This window comes from Staurois parvus, unplaced genomic scaffold (assembly GCF_062004578.1).
Source record: "Staurois parvus isolate SC_StPar_1 unplaced genomic scaffold, SC_StPar_1.0 ptg000129l, whole genome shotgun sequence".
Classification (NCBI taxonomy): Eukaryota; Metazoa; Chordata; class Amphibia; order Anura; family Ranidae; genus Staurois; species Staurois parvus.
This window is the reverse complement of record NW_028317925.1, coordinates 6,423,514-6,443,632: the sequence shown is the minus strand read 5'-3', so window position 1 is coordinate 6,443,632 and position 20,119 is coordinate 6,423,514. Positions and strand designations below refer to the sequence as shown.

Genomic DNA, 20,119 nt, shown 5'->3' with positions numbered 1-20,119 from the left:
ACTTTGTCAACTGTTTGTTATCCCAGGCTCATGTACTCTCTATAACCATGCACTGTTATAGGGATACTTTGCAATTGGCTGCCACTAAATTGGGTGAAGATTTCATTTAGGGATTATACAAGAAAACACTGTACAAGTTTGTAATGGTCACACCTTTACTTCAGATTAAGCAGTGGATTATTTGATTTTATTGTGCTTCAGTAGGTGAATACATTTTCTTTTTTCAATTTGGTCCAAATGGCTGATAAAAAATAAAAAAAGTATTTAGTGTTATTGTATGGAGCAGGCCAAGGTCCATTTTGTGTAACTATGATTGCATTCTTGGAACAGTAATTTGCTGTAATGGCATTCTTCCACAAGGGGGAGCTGTACTACCTTTATTATGATAGAAGATTTAAAAATAACTATCTGACTTAGTTTAAATAGTAACTGAGGCCCCCCAGTGTTAGTATTCTGTACACGCTTTCCAAGCAATTATGTATACTTAACAGTTAATAGTAAGACCTATGAAGAATCCACAACAAATTATGGCCACAATATACTGGAGCACCTAAGCCAAAATGCGTGTGCTCACATAAACAGCTCAATTGGAGACTGTCTGATATGGGGAATACAAAGCCTTTTAGTTTTGTAAATGGATTTCTTTACTGTCAAAATATTCTTTAGATCAGAATATCTCAGCCTTTTTTCAGTCACTGCACCTGTTAAAAATATGCAAAATCTCAAGGCTCCACATGCTAAAATGTAAGAAATGGAAATATCATTAACCATAATTGGGAACCGGAGCCTGGGACAATGCACACAACTGCCCTATTCTGGCAGGAATGGATGAGAAGTCGACATGGAGCTCCTGGTGCACAACCCTCAGTTGTTTCCTGTACTTGCCCTTTAACAGGTGGCACAGACTCTACCCTGCAAGCTGTACCTTCATGGTCACCTTAAATTGAGCATGTAAAATTGCCTCTAGTGAATGTGTGTGGTAGCAGCAATAGATTGCAAACTCATTTGGCTTCGCAAGGCAGTAGGTTGTAAAAAAAAAAAAAAAAAAATCACACAACAAAGAAAAAAATAATGACTGTAGCTATCATTAGTGCCTTGCAGTTGCGTATGCAGCATTCTTTGATATTGCTGTCAATTAAAACTTGTCAGGTGTTTGTACCTCCTTACCGTATTACAAAAAATCTTCAATATACATACACTTTAGGTCTTTTTTGTGTGAGAGTTAAGTTTTACTTTTAACAGGCAAACCAAACTGGCACCACTTCTTCTATAAGTACATCTGTTGTATAATACCGTTCATTTCAGAGAAAAGAGTAGTGTAAAAACTTTCATTACACCCCCAGATATTTATAATGATATTTAAACCCATAAAAAATATATTACAGCTTACATTCTCCACCCCACTGAATCTATAGAGGGAGCCATGGTATCACATAGGTTGGACTACAAATATGTCTTCCTTTCTTCATCTCCATTATGTAGGAGATTGGGAGATTAGTAGTTTACAGAAGAAGATGAGATTGGTTTCTTTTTCATTTTATAGAACACGGCATTTCTGGAAAGATCAGCAGGCATTTTCTGTACTTGCTGAAAATGTTCTAAGCCTGAAAAAGCAAAAACGACTGCAGCCACCTTGTATAAGGACTAGTAGGCTGCAGTATAGTACATTTTTTTCTAGGGTTTAGTTATTCTTTTAAATATTTCCACCCTGATTAGAGGTGGCTGGTAGCAGTGTTCAAAAGGTAATCATACTGCCGTTTCCAAGAGGTCTCAACAGAAGGGGCAGAGACTGATATTAGTGAATGGGGTTATTTTGGGGGGCATGTTTTGCCAGTAGTTTTCTGGCTTTACCCTCCTCCCCCCACCACTACCTTTCCTTTAAATAAATAGTACGGATTTTTGATTTCAGGAATTCATTTTGCCATGTCTTTTCTTTGGTTCATGCTCAGTACTCCTAGCCTGAAATCTCAGCATGTTGTTCTTGGCTGGGAATTTGCACCATCCTTCTCCTCATGTCATTGTCCAGGCCTAAGGTATTTTTAAACTTGCACAGCAGCAAACATCGTGGGAACATCCTGTTAGACTGTGACTCCTCCTTATTTCTCAGCTACATCCCTTTTATACTCCATGTCTGCCCAGACAGACACATCGTCTTTCTGGCTGGGAGTGACTCCAGTGACTTGAATTATTATCCGTACAATAGCCTTCTAAAAATGTCGCATCTTCTTGGGCTCTGTAATGGAATGTCCTGCTCAGCTAATAAAGTTAATATAGGAGTAGAGGCATTGGCAGAATACATATCTGTACTATTTTGAAAAATTGTAGACATATGAGACAATAGTATTTAATATTTCAAGATACAGTTTATAAACAATAAATAATACATTGTAACAGATGTTATGCAACTGACAGTATGAGGTTGTAGATTATTAATGTATGTAAATAAAGTTATCAAAACTCCATTGTATTCATAAGTCAAAAAAAATCTATTCAGGTATGAGAAATCATCACAGCTACTGATGCTCAGTCTTTACAAGGATGAGATTATGAATACTTCCATGAAACAACCTGTTCATATATGAAGAACTAATGGGTATCTAGTCTCTTTGATCTTAAATATGCCATTGAAAGCATTTCTCTATATCTGCTTGATATGTGCAAAAAATATAGCTGTTGATCCTTTCTGAGATCTTGGCATCTAATAACTTCCTGTGTTCTTTGCCTATGCTGAACTTTTATCAGTTACATTGTTCTCTGCTATCTTCCTATCCCTATGCAATGTTTTGGAGAAGGAGAGGTATTTGCAGTCCTGTCCTACTTCTAGATTAAAATTATACTAAAGGTGTTTTTTTTGTTTTGTTTTTTTTTTTGTAAAAAAAACAAACATGTCTATACTTACCTGCTGTGTGCAGTAGTTTTGCACAGAGCAGCCTGGATCCTCCTCTTCTCGGGCTCTCCTGGCTCCTCCTTTTTGTCGTGGTGCCCCCATAGCTATCAGCTTACTGTGGGGGCACCCACTGCTCCATGCTTCCAATCACACATGGAGCTGTGGCTTGGCCCTGCCCACCCCTCTCTCCTCATTGGCTGACTCAATGGCTCCCGCTTGCTGTGTCATCCAGTAAGAAGGCAGAGACCCGGGACAGCCAAGGCTGTCATGCACATTGCTGGATCTCGATGGGGCTCAGGTGAGTATTGGGGGGGGGGCTGGGGACACTGCTGTACACTGGAGGTTTTTTACCTTCATGCATGAAGACCTTGAGCCTTTACAACCGCTTTAAATAAGGTGTGTAAAGCTGGGTACACACAGAATTAAATTTGGCCGATTCAGCAGGAACCAGATGAATTTTGATCTGTGTGTAGCCTTCTCTGTTCAACAAAAGCCAATCGTTAAACTGGCTTCTTTCAAACAGTTCCGCTGCAAAACCAGTATTCAGTCAGTCACTGCAGCACTGATCAGTGTACTTTGATGGAGGAGTCCCAGCTGTCAGAATACAATGGCACAGTGAGAAAGATCCTACATCTGCATCGCTTGTGTAGATGCAGGAATCTGTGACTTTTGACTGGTTGAACAAAAAAATACTCCGTGTGTACCCAGCTTTAGTATTGTCATCCTAGGACAGGCAGTGTCACTGGCAGGATCATGAGGTGAACATAAAGGGAAAAAAAAGCCTGGAAAAAGAAAACTACTGCAGCTACCACATCTAGAAGAACTGGTAATTAACATTTTACATTTTTGTGCTTCAGATAGATACTTTAATGGAAAAATTTCCATAGGGAAACATGGGTCTTCTTTTTAATTTTTCAAATGCTAGTTGCCTGGCTGTCATGCTGACTTTCTGATTGCAGTACTGGCTTTTCTAATATGCTTATTTGTTCTAGGATTGTGAGGCAAATGATAAAACCAGAGATCCAGTATCCCTTCCAAGCAAAAAACATTTGAATAGAGAGGTTGGCTATTGCAGCCACAATGTTTCTCTCTAGAAAGTTTTACTTTAACCACTTGCCGCCCAAGGCAGTGCAGCTACAGGCATCATCATTGTACTTTTTTTTTTTTGGCTGGCGATGCTCTTTTTTATTAAAGCAAACTTAATAGCTAATTAGCCGCTGGATTATTCTTACAGGCAGCTGAAGGGGTCACCCCCCCCCCCCCTTCTGCCACTTTTCCGTGCTCTTCCATCCCATCGGGGAGCCCGTGGAACCATAGAAATGATCGAGGATCGGAACACCCCCGTACATCTCTATGTGTCACTTCCGGTTTCAGCTTTGTGTTAACTGGCCGGTTACCAGCCACTGAAGCAGCAGACCAGACCGATATGTGTCTGATTGGCTGCTTTGGAGGCCAGAGGAGAGATCTGGGATCTAATAGTGTTCTTGTGCATTAAAATTAATTAAAGTGTATTTAAAAAAAAAATGCATTTGAAGAATCAGTGCGCAAATACCAGGTGACTTAAAGATTTGTAAGACCCCCCATTTTATTCTCTAGGGCCTCTGCTTAACAAAAATGTATATAGAAGTAATTTTCTAGCAAAAAAAAAAAACCCTGATTTTTACATGTAGGAGAGAAGTGTCAGAATAGGCTTGGGAGGTTTTATGCCGCCCCCCCCCCCCCCCTGCAAAAAAAAGGCACACAAAAAAACTCCATTCTTAGTGTAGCTGTCATTGCTGGAGTAGGGCAGCTCACAGGTCAGATCACCAAAATATTCAGCACTTATAGGAAGTGCTCCCACTGCATGAAGCTGAGGAGCTTGGACACTGTTCAATCGGTCTTTTGTCAAAGGAGTCTCCAGGGCATTTAAAGTCCTGTTAGAATAACTTTGTGCATTAATTTCAGTGTACAGTTGAATATAAGTTATGTTTTTTTTTCTTTTTATGTATTGGCGAGATATTTGTGTGTAATTGTGTGTTTTGTGGGGTTTTTTTTTTTTCATTCATTTGTGGTCTTAGAATTTTTCCCGTTTTAGACCTTAAAAACTGAACATGTAAATTCCAGTTCTCTGGCCCTTGTCCACTGCAAGCAAAAACTTCACAGGGGGAGAGGTGGGCACATTTCCTGTCTCTGCCCAGTTAATGGAAAGTGACTTATTAACTGGGTGGTTAGAGCGAGGGAAAGTGGCGGCCAACCAGGATAAAAATAAATATTTGGAAAATAGAAACCAAGAGCAGTCAAATAAAAAGTCTCTCTTGTGTGTGTTAATTTTTTTTCTTTTTTTAAATAAGGTCTGCAGATAAAATAAGTGGTTAGGTATTACTTGTGTTTTAGGTAGAGGTTTACATTAAAAAAAAAATAATTATACACACACACGCGGTTGGACAAAAAAAAAATGGAAACACTACATGATTTGCATGTGTGAAAGTGACGATATATGTTTTGTGTTACAAGCGGAAGTGATGTAACATTTTTTTTGCTTCTGTTATGTGTTGAGACACCTAGCTAACAGGTGGGAAGCTTCAGTTTCCTCATTCACTGCTAGTAACACGAAGGCATGTCAGAACTTACGGAGCTTCAAAGAGGACAAATTGCTGGTTCCCGCTTAGCTGGTGCCTCTGTGACTGAAGTTGCCAATTTATTTGTGGTGTCGCGAAGTACAGTATCATAGGTTATGACGACATATTCAGTTTCCGAGAATACGTCGTTTGATAAGCAGAAGTGTAGTGCGGTCGACATGGTCAACTGACCAAAAGAACATTGTGCAGGATTGTGACCAGAATAAGAAAACTGCTGCAAAAGTTAGTGCAGAGGTTCTTCACAGGACTGAGATTGAGCTCTGCAGTCCTTTTTGCAGCAGTATATACCTTCATAACTTTTTATGCTGTACCTCACGACATGGCAAATACATTTTTCAACTTCAGTTACAGAGGAACCAACGAAGGCACCAACATAATGTGCTCATAAGCACGAAACACATCAGGGTGGAGCCTAGCTGGTGATGTCACGCCGTTCGAGCCACGCGGAGGCCGGCGGCCATCTTTACTACTGTTGTATCCCATTGAATGTGAGCTCTTATCTACCTTATAAGATACCTAATAAAGATTCAAAAATACTGCACTATCAAAGTCTCTGTTTGGGCTTGCTGCATTACGAGCCCCCCCTTTCAAGGTTGATTCCTGTTTTGGTGCCCCATACCTACCATTGTGAGGTTTCCATACTGGATGGCTGAGCATTCATGATACCTGGATCATGACCCCCTGCTGGATGGATGAGTAACACCATTTGGAGAAAGATGACATGCTGATCACCTGTCGTGCTGCTGGTTTGCCAGATGATCTTCCGATTCTTGCCCTTCCAGTTCCAGATGACCAGGAGTGGTCTGATAACTCAAAAGAGCAGATGTTTGCGCTATCTGGTTAGTGCATTATATATCCATTCATGGGCACGGGAGTCACTGCTATTTACCTTGATCTTATGACTGGACGGTACATCATCACGTCACGGGATGTGATATCTTACATGTCATATGTCACTATTTGCACTCTCTAGTGTCACCACTATAGACGTTTCACATTTGTTGTTATACTAGCGCTTCACACAGCACTCATCTATGTATCTTGTGGATTTTTGATTATTGATTTCATACCTCTACATATAGCGCTGCATTTTCTAACAGATCCATTTTGAAGGTTGAGAGGTTGCACCTTAATGCTAGCTGCTTACACTGTATCCAAGCGCTCGTATCCCTCCCCCTTTTTTCGAAGGCACCAACAATTTACCCTCTCTGAAGCCCAGTAAGCTCTGACATGACTCCGTATTACTAGCAGCACACTCGGTGAATGACGAAAGTGAGGCTTCCCACCTGTTAGCTAGGTGTCTCATCACACAGCGGAAGCAAAAAAGAATGTTGCATTTCAACAGGAAACGTCGTCACTTTCACACCTGCAAGTCACAAAGTGATTCCATCTTGTCTAACCCGTGCGCGCATGTGTGTGTGCGTGCGTGCGTGTATGTATATATATATATATGTGTGTATGTATATATATGTGTGTATATATATATGTGTGTATATATGTGTGTATGTATATATGTGTGTATGTATATATATATATGTGTGTATGTATATATATATATATATATATATATATATATATATATATGTGTGTATATATATATATATATATATATATGTGTATATATATGTGTGTGTATGTGTGTATATATATATATATATATATATATATATATATATATATATATATATATATATATATATATATATATATATATATGTGTGTATGTATATATATATGTGTGTGTGTGTGTATGTGTATATATATATATATATATATATATATATATATATATATATGTGTGTATGTATATATATATATATATGTGTGTGTGTGTATATATATATATATATAAATATATATATACAGTTGTGTTCAAAATAATAGCAGTGTGTTGAAAAAAGTGAATAAAGCTCAAAATCCTTCTAATAGCTTTTATTTCCATACACACAAATGCATTGGGAACACTACACATTCTATTCCAAATCAGAATATGAAGAAAAATATATCAAATTTGTGTTGTTCCCCTAAAAAAATTGAAGAAAAGTGAATATTAAACTGTTCAAAAAAATAGCAGTGTTTGTATTCTTCTTTACAAACTCAAACATTCACTATATAAACTGAAAAATGTTTGAAGATTTTGCTTTCCTGTGAATCACTTAATTAATGTTTCGTTGTATAAGCACTGTTTCTGAGAACTGCTGTACATCTGTGTTGCATGGAGTCAACCAACTTCTGGCACCTGTGAACAGGTATTCCAGCCCAGGATGATTGGACTACATTCCACAGTTCTTCTCTATTTCTTGGTTTTGCCTCAGAAACTGCATTTTTGATGTCACCCCACAAGTTTTCTATTGGATTAAGATTCGGGGATTGGGCTGGCCACTCCATAACGTCAATCTGGTTGGTCTGGAACCAAGATGTTGCACGTTTACTGGTTTGTTTGGGGTCGTTGTCTTGTTGGAACACCCATTTCAAGGGCATTTCCTCTTCAGCATAAGGCAGCATGACCTCTTCAAATATTCTGATGTATTCAAACTGATCCATGATCCCTGGAATGCGATAAATAGGCCCAACACCATAGTATGAGAAACATCCCCATATCATGATGCTTGCACAACCATGCTTCACTGTCTTCACAGTGTACTGTGGCTTGAATTCAGTGTTTGGGGGTCGTCTGACAAACTGTCTCCGGCCACTAGACCCAAAAAGAACAATCTTACTTTCATCAGTCCACAAAATGTTGCGCCATTTCTCTTTAGGCCAGTCAATGTGCTCTTTGGCAAATTGTAACCTCTTCAGCACATGTCTTTTTTTTCAACAGTGGGACTTTGCGGGGGCTTCTTGCAGATAGCTTGGCTTCACATAGGCGTCTTCTAATTGTAACAGTACTCACAGGTAACTTTAGACCTTCTTTGATCTTCCTGGAGCTGATTGTTGGCTGAATCCTTGCCATTTTGGCTATTCTATCCATTCGAATGGTAGTTTTTTGCTTTCTTCCACGTCTTTCAGGTTTTGGTTGCCATTTTAAAACATTTGCGATCATTTTAGCTGAGCAGCCTATCATTTTCTGCACTTCTTTATATGTTTTCCCCTCTCCAATCAACTTTTTAATCAAGGTACGCTGTTCTTCTGAACAATGTCTGGAACAACCCATTTTCCTCAGAATTTCAGAGAGAAATGCACTGTAACCAGCATGTACAACATTTGCTGCCTTCCTTCCTTAAATAAGGGCAATAATTGCCACCTGTTTTTCAAAGAATGAATGACCTCACTAATAGAACTCCACACTGCTATCATTGTGAACATGCCCCTTTCAATTAGTGATTCAATTACACAGAATCAGCAGCATGCATGTCATGACTGTTGGGTTTGTTGGATTTCTATTACTCTACTACACCTGCTAGTAAATTATTTGCCATGTAGAAATATAATTTCTACCAAAAACAGTGATTGATCAGGTTAGTGATGTCTGACTGCTATTATTTTGAACACAACTGTATATATATATATTAATATATATATTAGATAGACTCTGTTGTTCATGCCCTTCCTCTTTTCTTGTCTGATTACAGAATGCCTTCTATTCTGTGAAAAGGATACAAGGTTTTTGTGAAATGATGATGGGAGAGGAAATGGAGGGAAAAATGACAGGAGCCCTTCACTGTCACAGCAGCAGCTCTTCATCCCTGCAGCGCCCAAATATTGCGCTGTGTAGGATGCGGCATCATAGCAGCTATGATTTTGCAGTAACCAAGAGCTGTCTGGACCACTGATGGTCATAATTAGAGAGTAGACTTCATGTATGTATTCAACTTGTTGATTTTACAAAACAAAAACTGCTTTAATTTTATATTTTGTGGCTATAGAACAGGAGGTTTCTGGAACACAAAAGTGAACAGGAACTTCTAGATGGAGGCACCACATCTCAAACTATGGGAGGGAGATCTGCTTTGTAGAGTATCAAAAACCTGTGTCTTATAAGTCATCACCTACAAATAAAATTTCATGTTTGGTTTGTCTACCCTTTGTAGTGATTCTACAGACCATTTCCCTAATTGATTTACTTCTTTCTGCCTCACTTTTAGCTTCGGAGAATGCAAGAGATGATTGCTCAAATGCAAGCTCAGATGAGGATGAAGCCCCCTGGGGATGAGTGACAACCCCCCTTTAAGGTATTGCACATTACTTGTTCTTGTCCAAATATAGATTTGAAAGCACAAGGCTATTCCATGCTTTCCAAATAAAACAAATATAAATTAGTAATCATTAGTCATCAGAACACAACACTCAATATGGATTGAATAAAATGTCTCAAAGCACCTGCATGCACTATATCTGGTCTCCCACAGTACACACAACATGGAAATGCAATTAGTAAATATAAACTGCTAAATACTTTTTCTTATCAGCAGTATATAGCAGTCTTGTGACTTCTATCGGTGTCCAGCTGAGCATGGGTTAAAGCTTGTAGGAGGAGTTTTCATTCTCCTCCGAGGCTGCAGGACCCCTGATCCTCTGTATGGACAGTCCTGATTGGTCCTCTGCTGATCACATGCACTCCCCCTGCAAAAAAACTCTCTAGCAATACACACCAAACTGAGCATGTGCAGCTTGCCCCCAAGCCTCTGTTCTATCAGGAGGTATATTGGGGACAGTATAAGAAGGGAAAAATTAAGAAGAGAAGTCAGGATCAAACAGCGTTTTTGCACAATGCAGAGGATTAACCCTTTAACTCCACAGTGAGTATGACAAGCATGCTTTACTGTATATACAGACTGATTTTACTGTTGTGGGTTTAGTAACACTTTAATCCAGTGTTATATTGAGAGTATAGATCTGTTTTAAAGTGGTAGTAAACTGCGTCCATTTAAAAGAAAAAAAAATTCCCTGCAAGGTAAGCACATACTCTGGTAGTATGCATTGCATATGTAAAACTTACCTTAAAATGAAGCCCTCTACCGATACCCTGTCACCGCTGTAGAGGCTCCCATCTTCACCCGGTCTTCCTTCTGGGTTCGCAACCTCCGGCCATTTGACCGGCTGGGCCGCGATGACGTCACTCCCACACATGCGCACGGGAGTCTCAGGACACAACACAGTGCTCTGAAGGAACGCCATGGGTATGCAGTTTCTTCAGAGCGCATGTGCTGGCTGAAAAAAAAATCTTGCACATCTCCTAAACTGTGCACGTTTAGGAGCTATTAATTTTACCTACAGGTAAGCATTATTATAATCTTACCTGTAGATAAAAATATACAAAGTGGGTTTACTACTACTACTACTTTAACAGAGAAGGATATAGCACAATCCTTTTCCCTGTGGTAATGACTATTAGACCTGTTTGCTATACACTTGGATGTTCTTTTTACCCAACTGCTGGCTTATCTAGTAGGTTTGGTTTTTGCTGTAGCTTATTGCATATTTGCCGATTGTTACAATGGATGTTTCTGAAATCCCAGATGAGTGCATTAATACAGCTAAATCCTGAAATATTGAATTGTGAAGTTTTTGAATGGCTGTGGCTGGAATTGCAGATGCCGATTCCAAGGCAGAAGTAGTGGGTAGATTTGTGCATTGCCATCTTAGTTAACCTTCTAAGTAGTAGCAGAGTAAAAGTGTGGTTTGTGTTTGACCTTACATCATTGTTTTAGTCATATTCCACTGTGACCCCGTCTGTTCAACTCACATTCCAAGACAAAAATAGTCCACTACTTCCCCCAATCCTTTCCTGATTTGAAACTCTGCAGAACATATGTCTCTTACTAGCCCCTGTAATTGAGTCTAATTAACTGGCACAACCTTCACTTTATGAAATCTTAATACTCATGGCAAAGAAGTTTCTTAACCTCTCCCTATAGTTTTCCTGCTTTCCACTTGTCCAGGATTCTTTTCCTAATGCCTTTTTTATACAGCGGTTAAATATGGACTGTGAGTTTTTTTGAAAGATGTTCATAAACAGATTTCCAAATTAGGATATCATTATATGCCATCATTCCATTAGCGAATGATTGTGGCTGTACACCATACAATATATGCAGCAGCATCAAGCAGTCTACAGATGATTTTATTGTGAGTTGCACATTGTATTGAAATCAATGGGAAAACATTTTATAAATGGGCTGGGAAATGTCCACTTATGGCTGTCATCTGTCCATACTCATGATCTTCTTTTACCAATGCCTCTCATAGGCCTGTGCACATGACCATCTGCAGGGCCACAGTCACCCCACAGGCAGAACTCTAAATTGTGTTTTGTCAAGCAGCCAGCTTTGAACTTCTTACTGGCCTTACATTCTGAAAAAGAGCTTTTAAGAAGTAGTCATTACCAAAAGACACATCCATGCTCCCGTTCTTCAACCACCCACTCATGCTGTCATTTTACATTTTCAGTACAATTGAATATAAGTATGTGTCATTTTGACAGATCTTGTGAATCTGACGCTGTCACATGGGTTTCTAAAGAGAAGACTATAATTAGTTTTCATTTTTGTGCCAGCAGGCTCACCTGTAAGGCACGGGTGGTTGTCTAATACATTTTAAAGCATGTCCTTATTTGAATGTTTCAGTGCATTTGTTTTTTTTTTTCCCCAAAATAGCGTTGTTGGCACCTGAATAGTTCTTGTGGTGTAAGAACATTCAGTAGTTGAACATGGGTCAACACGCTTATTAGTATTGTTGTCGTTTTCAATCCATCAAGTGCTCTTAAATATTAAAAATTGTAAAATGTATTCTTAGTGCTAACAGCTGTTTAACATTCTGCTTCTTCATATTATACTGGCCGCACAGAAGTCACTGCAGAAAGCCATTTTTGATGAATACTTGTCAATGACTAGGCAAGCTTCTGTCTCCAGGCACCTGACCTAGGGTCACTTGAGGTTTATATCTTCTGGGACATGCACATATGGTAGACACCTGCTCATCCAAATGGCTTCAGTAGCAACCAAATAGTTTTTTTTCCTTTCTGTTTAGACTGTAATATAAACATACATTTTTCCATTGATTGCAGACTAGCAAATAAAAAACCCTGATATTTGGAGTTCTGTTTGAGAATTTTCCTCAACATTTATAGCCTTTTTGTGCTTTTGAAACGTTAACGACACCATTTTTATTTTCTGGATGATGTTGGGCTACATTTAAAGATAAACACCCCTAAAGATTACAAGCCAAGATAAGATGTACCCAGTAGTAAAATAATATTCCCAGTATGCGCGCTCTCTGTCTCTCTCTCTCTCTCTCTCTCATTTATATATATATATATATATATATATATATATATATATATATATATATATATATATAATTTTATTATTGCTTACAATGCCAGAAACTCATATGAATATGAAAAAAACAAAGCTGTGCTCTTGAGAATGGGAGTCTTTTCATAGCATGGTGGCCAACATGTAGTTATCACAAATGTTTGTTAATTAGGACAACAAATTCACCAAGCATTAAAGCACGGTATACATGGACATTTTTTTTTTCTGGGGGGGGGGGGGCGCTCAACCAGCTAATTGAATGAAAGAAAATTACAGATCCCTAAATCCACCCAAGAAATGGGACCTCCCATGTCTCCCTATTGTATTCTGACAGTGGGGACTCCCCCCTACCCTGTTAGAATTCATTGATTGCTGCTTTTCTACTACATTTGACAGAAGCTGGTTGTTAGACCGGCTTCTGTTGTACAGACAGGGGTACACACGTACCAAAATTCAGCTGGTTCCTGCTGAACCGGTCAAATTTTGATAAATATATACTCAGCTTAAGGCAAAAACATCCTTTTTAAGGGATTTGAATTTTTTTTTTCCTGGCGCTAAACACCCCTCTACGTTAGCCTATGTGTTCTTGCACACATAGGCATTTACGGGCCCCTAGAGGCAGGAAAGAAAACATTACTTGCACAGTTAGGAGAGGAATGTTCCAGCAGAAAAACACGCCAACGCACCTAAACGCGTCGTCTTTAGTGCTTGAGCGTTCATTCATTTCAGTGGCCAGAAAAAATAAATATTCCGTCCAATTAAATGAATGAACATCTGAACACACCTAAATACATTTGCAAAATGCATCTTTAGGTGTGTTTTTTTAACTTTGCTTTTCTCCTGCCAGGAGAAAAGGCATTCAGAAGAGATGGGCAAAAATCCAGTGTGCATGAGGCTTTAGGCAGGGACTACATGAATATTCTTAGAAATGGGAATTAGGAAGGACTTGAAGGAAGCATCTTACACATGCTCAAACAGTTAAAGCTTGTACACATAAACTAATCCTACAGCATATCCCAGTTATGTCATTGCTGATGTGAGCAAACTCTAAAAAAAAGGCCAACTTCTTCATTTCTCAGCTACAAAAAATGGTACATGGTAAAATACAAAAACTGACAAATATACCTGCCATAAAAGGTTGGGAGGAAGACATGGGCCCTATTTCGGAGGAACTGTGGGAACAGGCATTAAGTTCACTCAACATGGTGTCTTTGTTGCCTACACAGAGACTTACATAGTTATCCATCTGATATATCATACCCCTTGACATCATAAGGAAACCCCAGACTGTCCAAGATGTGATAGACAACCAGCTAATTTAATTAACATATTATGAAGATGCCCTAAACTCCATCGATGCTGGAGAGATATTGTAAACCTCATATCCTCAGTTTACCAAGGAAATGTATAATTTGAACCAAATATGGGTCTATTAAGTATGTTTAACAAGGATTCTACACCTATTGAAGTAGAGGTCTCTGTTATAAGACTTTTCTACAGTGCAAAATATATTTTCCCAAAAATGGATATTCTGAAATCACTTAACAATAGAAGAATGGAAAAATCAGGCTAATACTACTGTCGCCTGTGAAAAGCTAGTATTCCAACATAGGAGTGGTCCTCAGAAATTTGAGAAACTATGTCACCCCTGGTTAGCAGTTTTGTGACAGCTTTGTAAGATCATCCCCTGGTCTTCTGTTCCCACCTTTTCCATGTTCTACCAGGTGGACATCCAGTCTTCAGATGCCATTTTTGGCCACAAGGTTCTTGCAGCAGAACTCTGAAGTTGGGTCTGTGACCTTTGTAATTGTTGGGCCTGTTGGTGCAGTTCTGTTTGCCTTCATTGCTTGGGGAAGTCCCAGGGTCTATGAATAGCAAACATATATCCTGTACTATATGATTAAGATAAAAGGAATTTTGACTTGCCTTCAAATTCTGTATCTTGGAGTACAGTACAGGACACCCTCCCTTCTAATTCTGTGTTACTCTGTAATGCTTTCTACAAAACTGGGGACTCATAGAGGTGGAGTAGGGTTACAAAGGGCACCCAAGTGTATCCTTCAAAGCTTTGCCAGTATCTAATCGCCGAAGGATAACAACCTGTAATCCAGGGTCTATGAATATCAAGTCTGTCTCCTCAAAGATAGAGTTTACAGGCAAGTCAAAATTACTTTCGTCCTAATCATTTTTTCCCAGAGTTAAGCTTTAAAGTGCACCTGTGCCCAGGTTATGGGCAGTAAACAATTTACATGTCTCCATTGTCTATTAAGGGACACAGGAACTCTGAAATGGGTTATACTACCACCCACAGGAGATTAGGGCACTGGCAAGCAGAAAAAACTAAGCCCGCCCCTTATAACGCTTCACCATACATCAGTTTTTGCCTGTGCCTGTCTTCTGATGGCTCAGTTTACAAACACAGAAGACCTGTGCCCACACAATTTACCACACATTCAGGCAGATCTGGATAGCTTTTAGAAGGGCCTCTGATAGTGTCCTGTCATTGATTGTATGGAACTTGTATAGGACCCGTCATAAACACCTTTATGGAGAAAACATTGATAGGGTCATGGAGCAACAGCCAAATGTTTTCAATCGGTGGGAAAATATTTTTTGCAGAATTGTGTGCTTATTCTTGCAAGTGATTAATTTATCTCAGTATTTACCCCCATATGGCCCTATTGCTACAGAAATCTTGCATCCTATGGCTTGCAAATATCAGACCATGTATGGCTGGTCTTCTATGAATGACAAAATTATTACACTGTACATTTTTTTTCTTTGCTGTCTTACCTCAATATTGTATTTATTTCAACCTTCAGTGTTAGAATTCCTTTATTCCAAGCTAGAAGCACATACTATCAGACATCTGGCCCCCATCACTGCAGAAATTGAACCCAGCTGATGACACAGGGAGATCCCCATTCTTCGTGCATAGGGTTTGTGAAGCCTCTGTAGACAGTGAAGATTATCATCATAACTGTGACATTCAGGATAATATGATTCAGTTTATGAATAATGGTGTTGAGTGGATGAAGTCCATGTCACTGTTTACTAAGTTTGGTGCTTTGTAAAGCTGATGGATCGTCTGTTCAGATCAAAGGAGTTATTAAACAATCCAGTGCATGGAAATATAGCTTGCAGTGATGCATACATTGTACTACTGTCTGTATACTTTGTTTCCATGTCTTCTAAGTTATGTTACACATTTAACCCAAATATTGACTTAAGCATGATGTATCAGAGGCTGCTCATTTGCTGACAAAACCATATGGGGATTAGGCAGACTATGCGAGACATGCACATTCTGTGAGCCATGTTTTAGTGACTAAGAGTACACAGATCTCAACCCTGCAGTGCTGACATGGTACCCAGATGTACTTTGTGCAGGTTTTTGAAGTACTAGCAAGTGCTTTGTGATAAAAGCCATTAGTTGAGTATAGACACAAGTGTGTTTATCTGCCTTTTTTACCACAGCTGGGAAGTTTAACCCTGGAATGTCCTGAATGCAGCTGTGTATTCCAGAATGTACATACAGCTGTAATAGAAGAGTTTGAAATCTTATTTTGCATCTCCAGATTATCTCTTATTTTCTAAACATATTTAATTTTGTGAGGGTTGAAGGGTTTTTTAGTAAAGGAAAATAGTTGTCCAGCTTCTTCAAAGTGATTGGTACTTTAAAAACAGTCACCTTAGCATGGTGTCCAGGAGGAAAGAAGAACAGGAAATAGTTATTTGCTTAGGTTTCCTAGCACTGTTTTTTTTTAAACCATGTGTGTTGTTTATTTGCTCAAGTTTTAATTTACAGTTGTGGCCAAAATTATTCAACCCCCAATGCTGTAAAGGGGTTTAGGGACTATAGTGTACATTTGGAATTGTATTCAGAATCAAATCCTACAAGGACGTTGTAACTACCCAAATGCAACTAAAATGACATCAATTGTTTATGTAATACAGTAGTAAATGGTTCTTATGTGGTTTCTTCATTGCCACAATTATTCAACCCCTTAAAGACTACCACTCTGAAGAACAGAGGTTCATACAGGTGCTTTCCATCAGGTATTGAAAACACCTGTGGATGTCACCGAGCAGCAATCAAGCATAATAAGCACCAATTAGGCAGCTTTAAAATGACTGTGATACTCAGCTCCTTCTAGACATTTACTGGTGTGGTTACAAACATGGTGAAGGCAAGAGAATGGTCCAGGAAGACAAGAGAAGAGGTGATTTCTCTTCACAGGAAGGGCAATGGCTATAAGAAGATTGCAAAGATGTTAAACATACCAAGAGACACCTTAGGAAGCATCATTCGCAAATTCAAGGCAAAGGGCACTGTTGAAACGCTACCTGGTCGTGGCAGAAAGAAGATGCTGACTTCGACTGCTGTGCGCTACCTGAAGCGTAGAGTGGAGAGAAGTCCCCGTGTGACTGCTGAGGAACTGAGAAAAGATTTGTCAGATGTGGGTACAGAAGTTTCAGCCCAGACAATAAGACGCACACTGCGTAATGAAGGCCTCCGTGCCAGAACTCCCAGGCGTACCCCCTTGCTGTCTCCAAAGAATAAGAAGAGTCGACTGCAGTATGCCAAAAGCCATGTGGACAAACCACAAAAGTTGTGGGATAGTGTTCTGTGGACTGATGAAACAAAATTAGAACTGTTTGGGCCCATGGATCAACGCTATGTTTGGAGGAGGAAGAACAAGGCCTATGATGAAAAGAACACCTTGCCTACTGTGAAGCATGGTGGAGGGTCAATCATGCTTTGGGGCTGTTTTGCTTCTGCAGGTACAGGGAAGCTTCAGCGTGTGCAAGGTACCATGAATTCTCTTCAGTACCAGGAGATATTGGATGGAAACGTGATGCAGTCCGTCACACACCTGAGGCTTGGGAGACGTTGGACCTTTCAACAGGACAATGATCCCAAGCATACCTCCAAGTCCACTAGAGCATGGTTGCAGAGGAAAGGCTGGAACATTTTGGAGTGGCCATCGCAGTCACCAGACTTAAATCCGATTGAGAACCTCTGGTGGGACTTAAAGAAAGCAGTTGCAGTGCGCAAGCCTAAGAATGTGACTGAACTGGAGGCCTTTGCCCATGAAGAATGGGCGAAGATACCCGTAGATCGCTGCAAGACACTTGTGTCAAGCTATGCTTCACGTTTAAAAGCTGTTATAACTGTAAAAGGATGCTGTACTAAGTACTAAGATTGAATGTCACTTGGGGGTTGAATAAAACTGATAATGCTGTGAGCACAGAAAAGACATTTGTGGTTATTTCATTATAACTGTTATGTTATATTTGTCTGACCTACAAGTGCCTCTTTAATGTAAATGTAAGCAAGATGACTGAATGATCAAAAGCAATGTCAAACTGGCCAAAACACTCAATTTCAGTGGGGGTTGAATAATTTTGGCCACAACTGTAGATTCCCTGAAATACTTTATAAAAGTGCGTCTCAGTATAAAACACACTTTGTACCTGTTCCTGCTCTTTCATCTGATTTTATTTCTTTGAACAGGTTCCTGGAGCAGCATAAAACCTTTTGCCGCAGATGGAAACCTGGGCCCAAGATGCTGTGCAACTGGCCTGGACCTTGACCGTTTTTCTTCCCCCTTTTCTGTCTTTGCTTATTTTTTTGATAACCTTGTAACTTGTGTATGTATATTTTTATATTAATATCAAGCTTATAGTGCGAGTACAGAGATGCCTGTTCTCATTGTTAGAACTTTTATTTCTCTTCCATCTATTTCAAACCGGAAGATGTAAGGCTAGCTGCCAGCTGTGTGTATTTGCACTGCCCTTTTATTATCACTAGCTCTGTAAATGTTACCTTTCTTTGCACTTTTCTTCTTACAAGAATCCCTGTTGCTACCTTGGTGCCAGAGACATGATTAGGCTTTTTGTCACTGCAGTTACACATAAGGTAATACTACATTTTTAACACTATGAGTCAAAATAAATGGATAAATACCGGCAGAGCATGTAAGGTACGAAAATATTTAAAATCTTCTCTGTCCAGTGAGATGGGAGCAAAGTTTCATATATTAATGGTACTGGACCTGTTAGAAGTGCCTTCACACAGTGAAAGCTAGCTTCTGATTGTAATGCACCACAGCATTGTGTATGACTTTAATAAGCTATTCCTGTTAAACCAACTAGTGCCTTAATTCTGTTGGACTGATTTAGTTCAGCTCTATTAAACAATGAAGGATGTGCTCTCTTTTTTTTCTTTTTCTTGTGTACAACAACGGTTAATGTAATCTCTGGATTATCTGCTATAGAGAAGATTCCTGCCATAGGCACTGAAGGAGCACTGTAGGGGCAATTTGTATTGTGGTGAGAAATATTCTGACATCAGTTATCTCATTCCACATTTTCCCTTTCTAGAAGAATCATAAATAACAGATGTGTTAAGAATGAAGATAAGGATCAGGCATGCCACTGTGAAATTACTGTCAGTATCTTTCTCACTGCAGTTGTTTCTACACAGGTTTCGAATATCCAGGTTTTGTAAAAAGTAGGGAATAAAGATCCAGGCTTTGAGGCCTTGAGCTTGGATGATTGTTACACACAAAGATTGACAGATATTCAAGATTTAGTTCAAAGGTACTATAGGGCACTTGGCAGAATAAACCAAATATGAACTTTTCAAGTGAACATTTGGCAAAGAATTACGGTTACATTAGATAAGTACATTCATTCTTACTAAGGGCATTAGATAAGTACATTCATTCCTACCAAGGGCAAGTCTCACTTTCCGTTCTCCACACTCCATAATAAAGTATGAAGATCTATTGCCTATCAAGCCTGAGTTTGACAAATAACATGATATCCCTGAAGAAGGTTCAGCTTCTCTCTGCGTGTGAAAGTCTGAAGAGGAGAGAATTTAACTTGGCAAGCTTTGACTTGTTATATATTAAGTTATGTAACGCACATTCCATCTAGGTAGACTATTTTTTAGCAGGTGCAAAACCTTAATGCATGACCTTTCTGCTGTCTTATTTTAAACTCTGACAGAAGTTATAACTAATAAACTGTACAGACAACTCTGACTTTGTGTGGTGCATTTGATTTGATGCTAACTCTTGGAGTGTAAAGGAATGTGGACCGAATGAGACTAAATGTTTCCCTGAACATTTTTACCTATTTTAGCCAACCCTGGTTACATTAAACCAGGGGTCAGCAAACCCATAAAACGCGATCTACCAGTAGATCACATAAGAGCACAGAGGGCAGTATCGCCCGCCAAGCGCAACAAGGGGTTGAATTCCGGCTGTGGCTTGCGCACACTCCTAGCCAGTGCCTCAACTGCAAAAGGGGGAGCAGTTGAGAGCAAGTAAACACACAGCTCAACCACA

At 39.3% G+C, this 20,119-nt stretch overlaps 1 protein-coding gene across 2 annotated transcripts in view; it reads left to right on the top strand.

Moving 5' to 3' along the window:
* Positions 1-19,813, top strand: part of LOC149466470 (septin-2A) — a 145,677-nt gene extending 125,864 nt beyond the window's left edge. For both annotated transcript variants that reach the window (XM_089672489.1, XM_089672488.1), the window contains exons 12-13: positions 9,591-9,677; positions 18,280-19,813. In XM_089672489.1, the coding sequence (XP_089528615.1) occupies positions 9,591-9,662 (72 nt within the window). In that variant the 3' untranslated portion in view covers positions 9,663-9,677; positions 18,280-19,813. The remainder of the gene's footprint in view (positions 1-9,590; positions 9,678-18,279) is intronic.
* Positions 19,814-20,119: the final 306 nt, after the last annotated feature.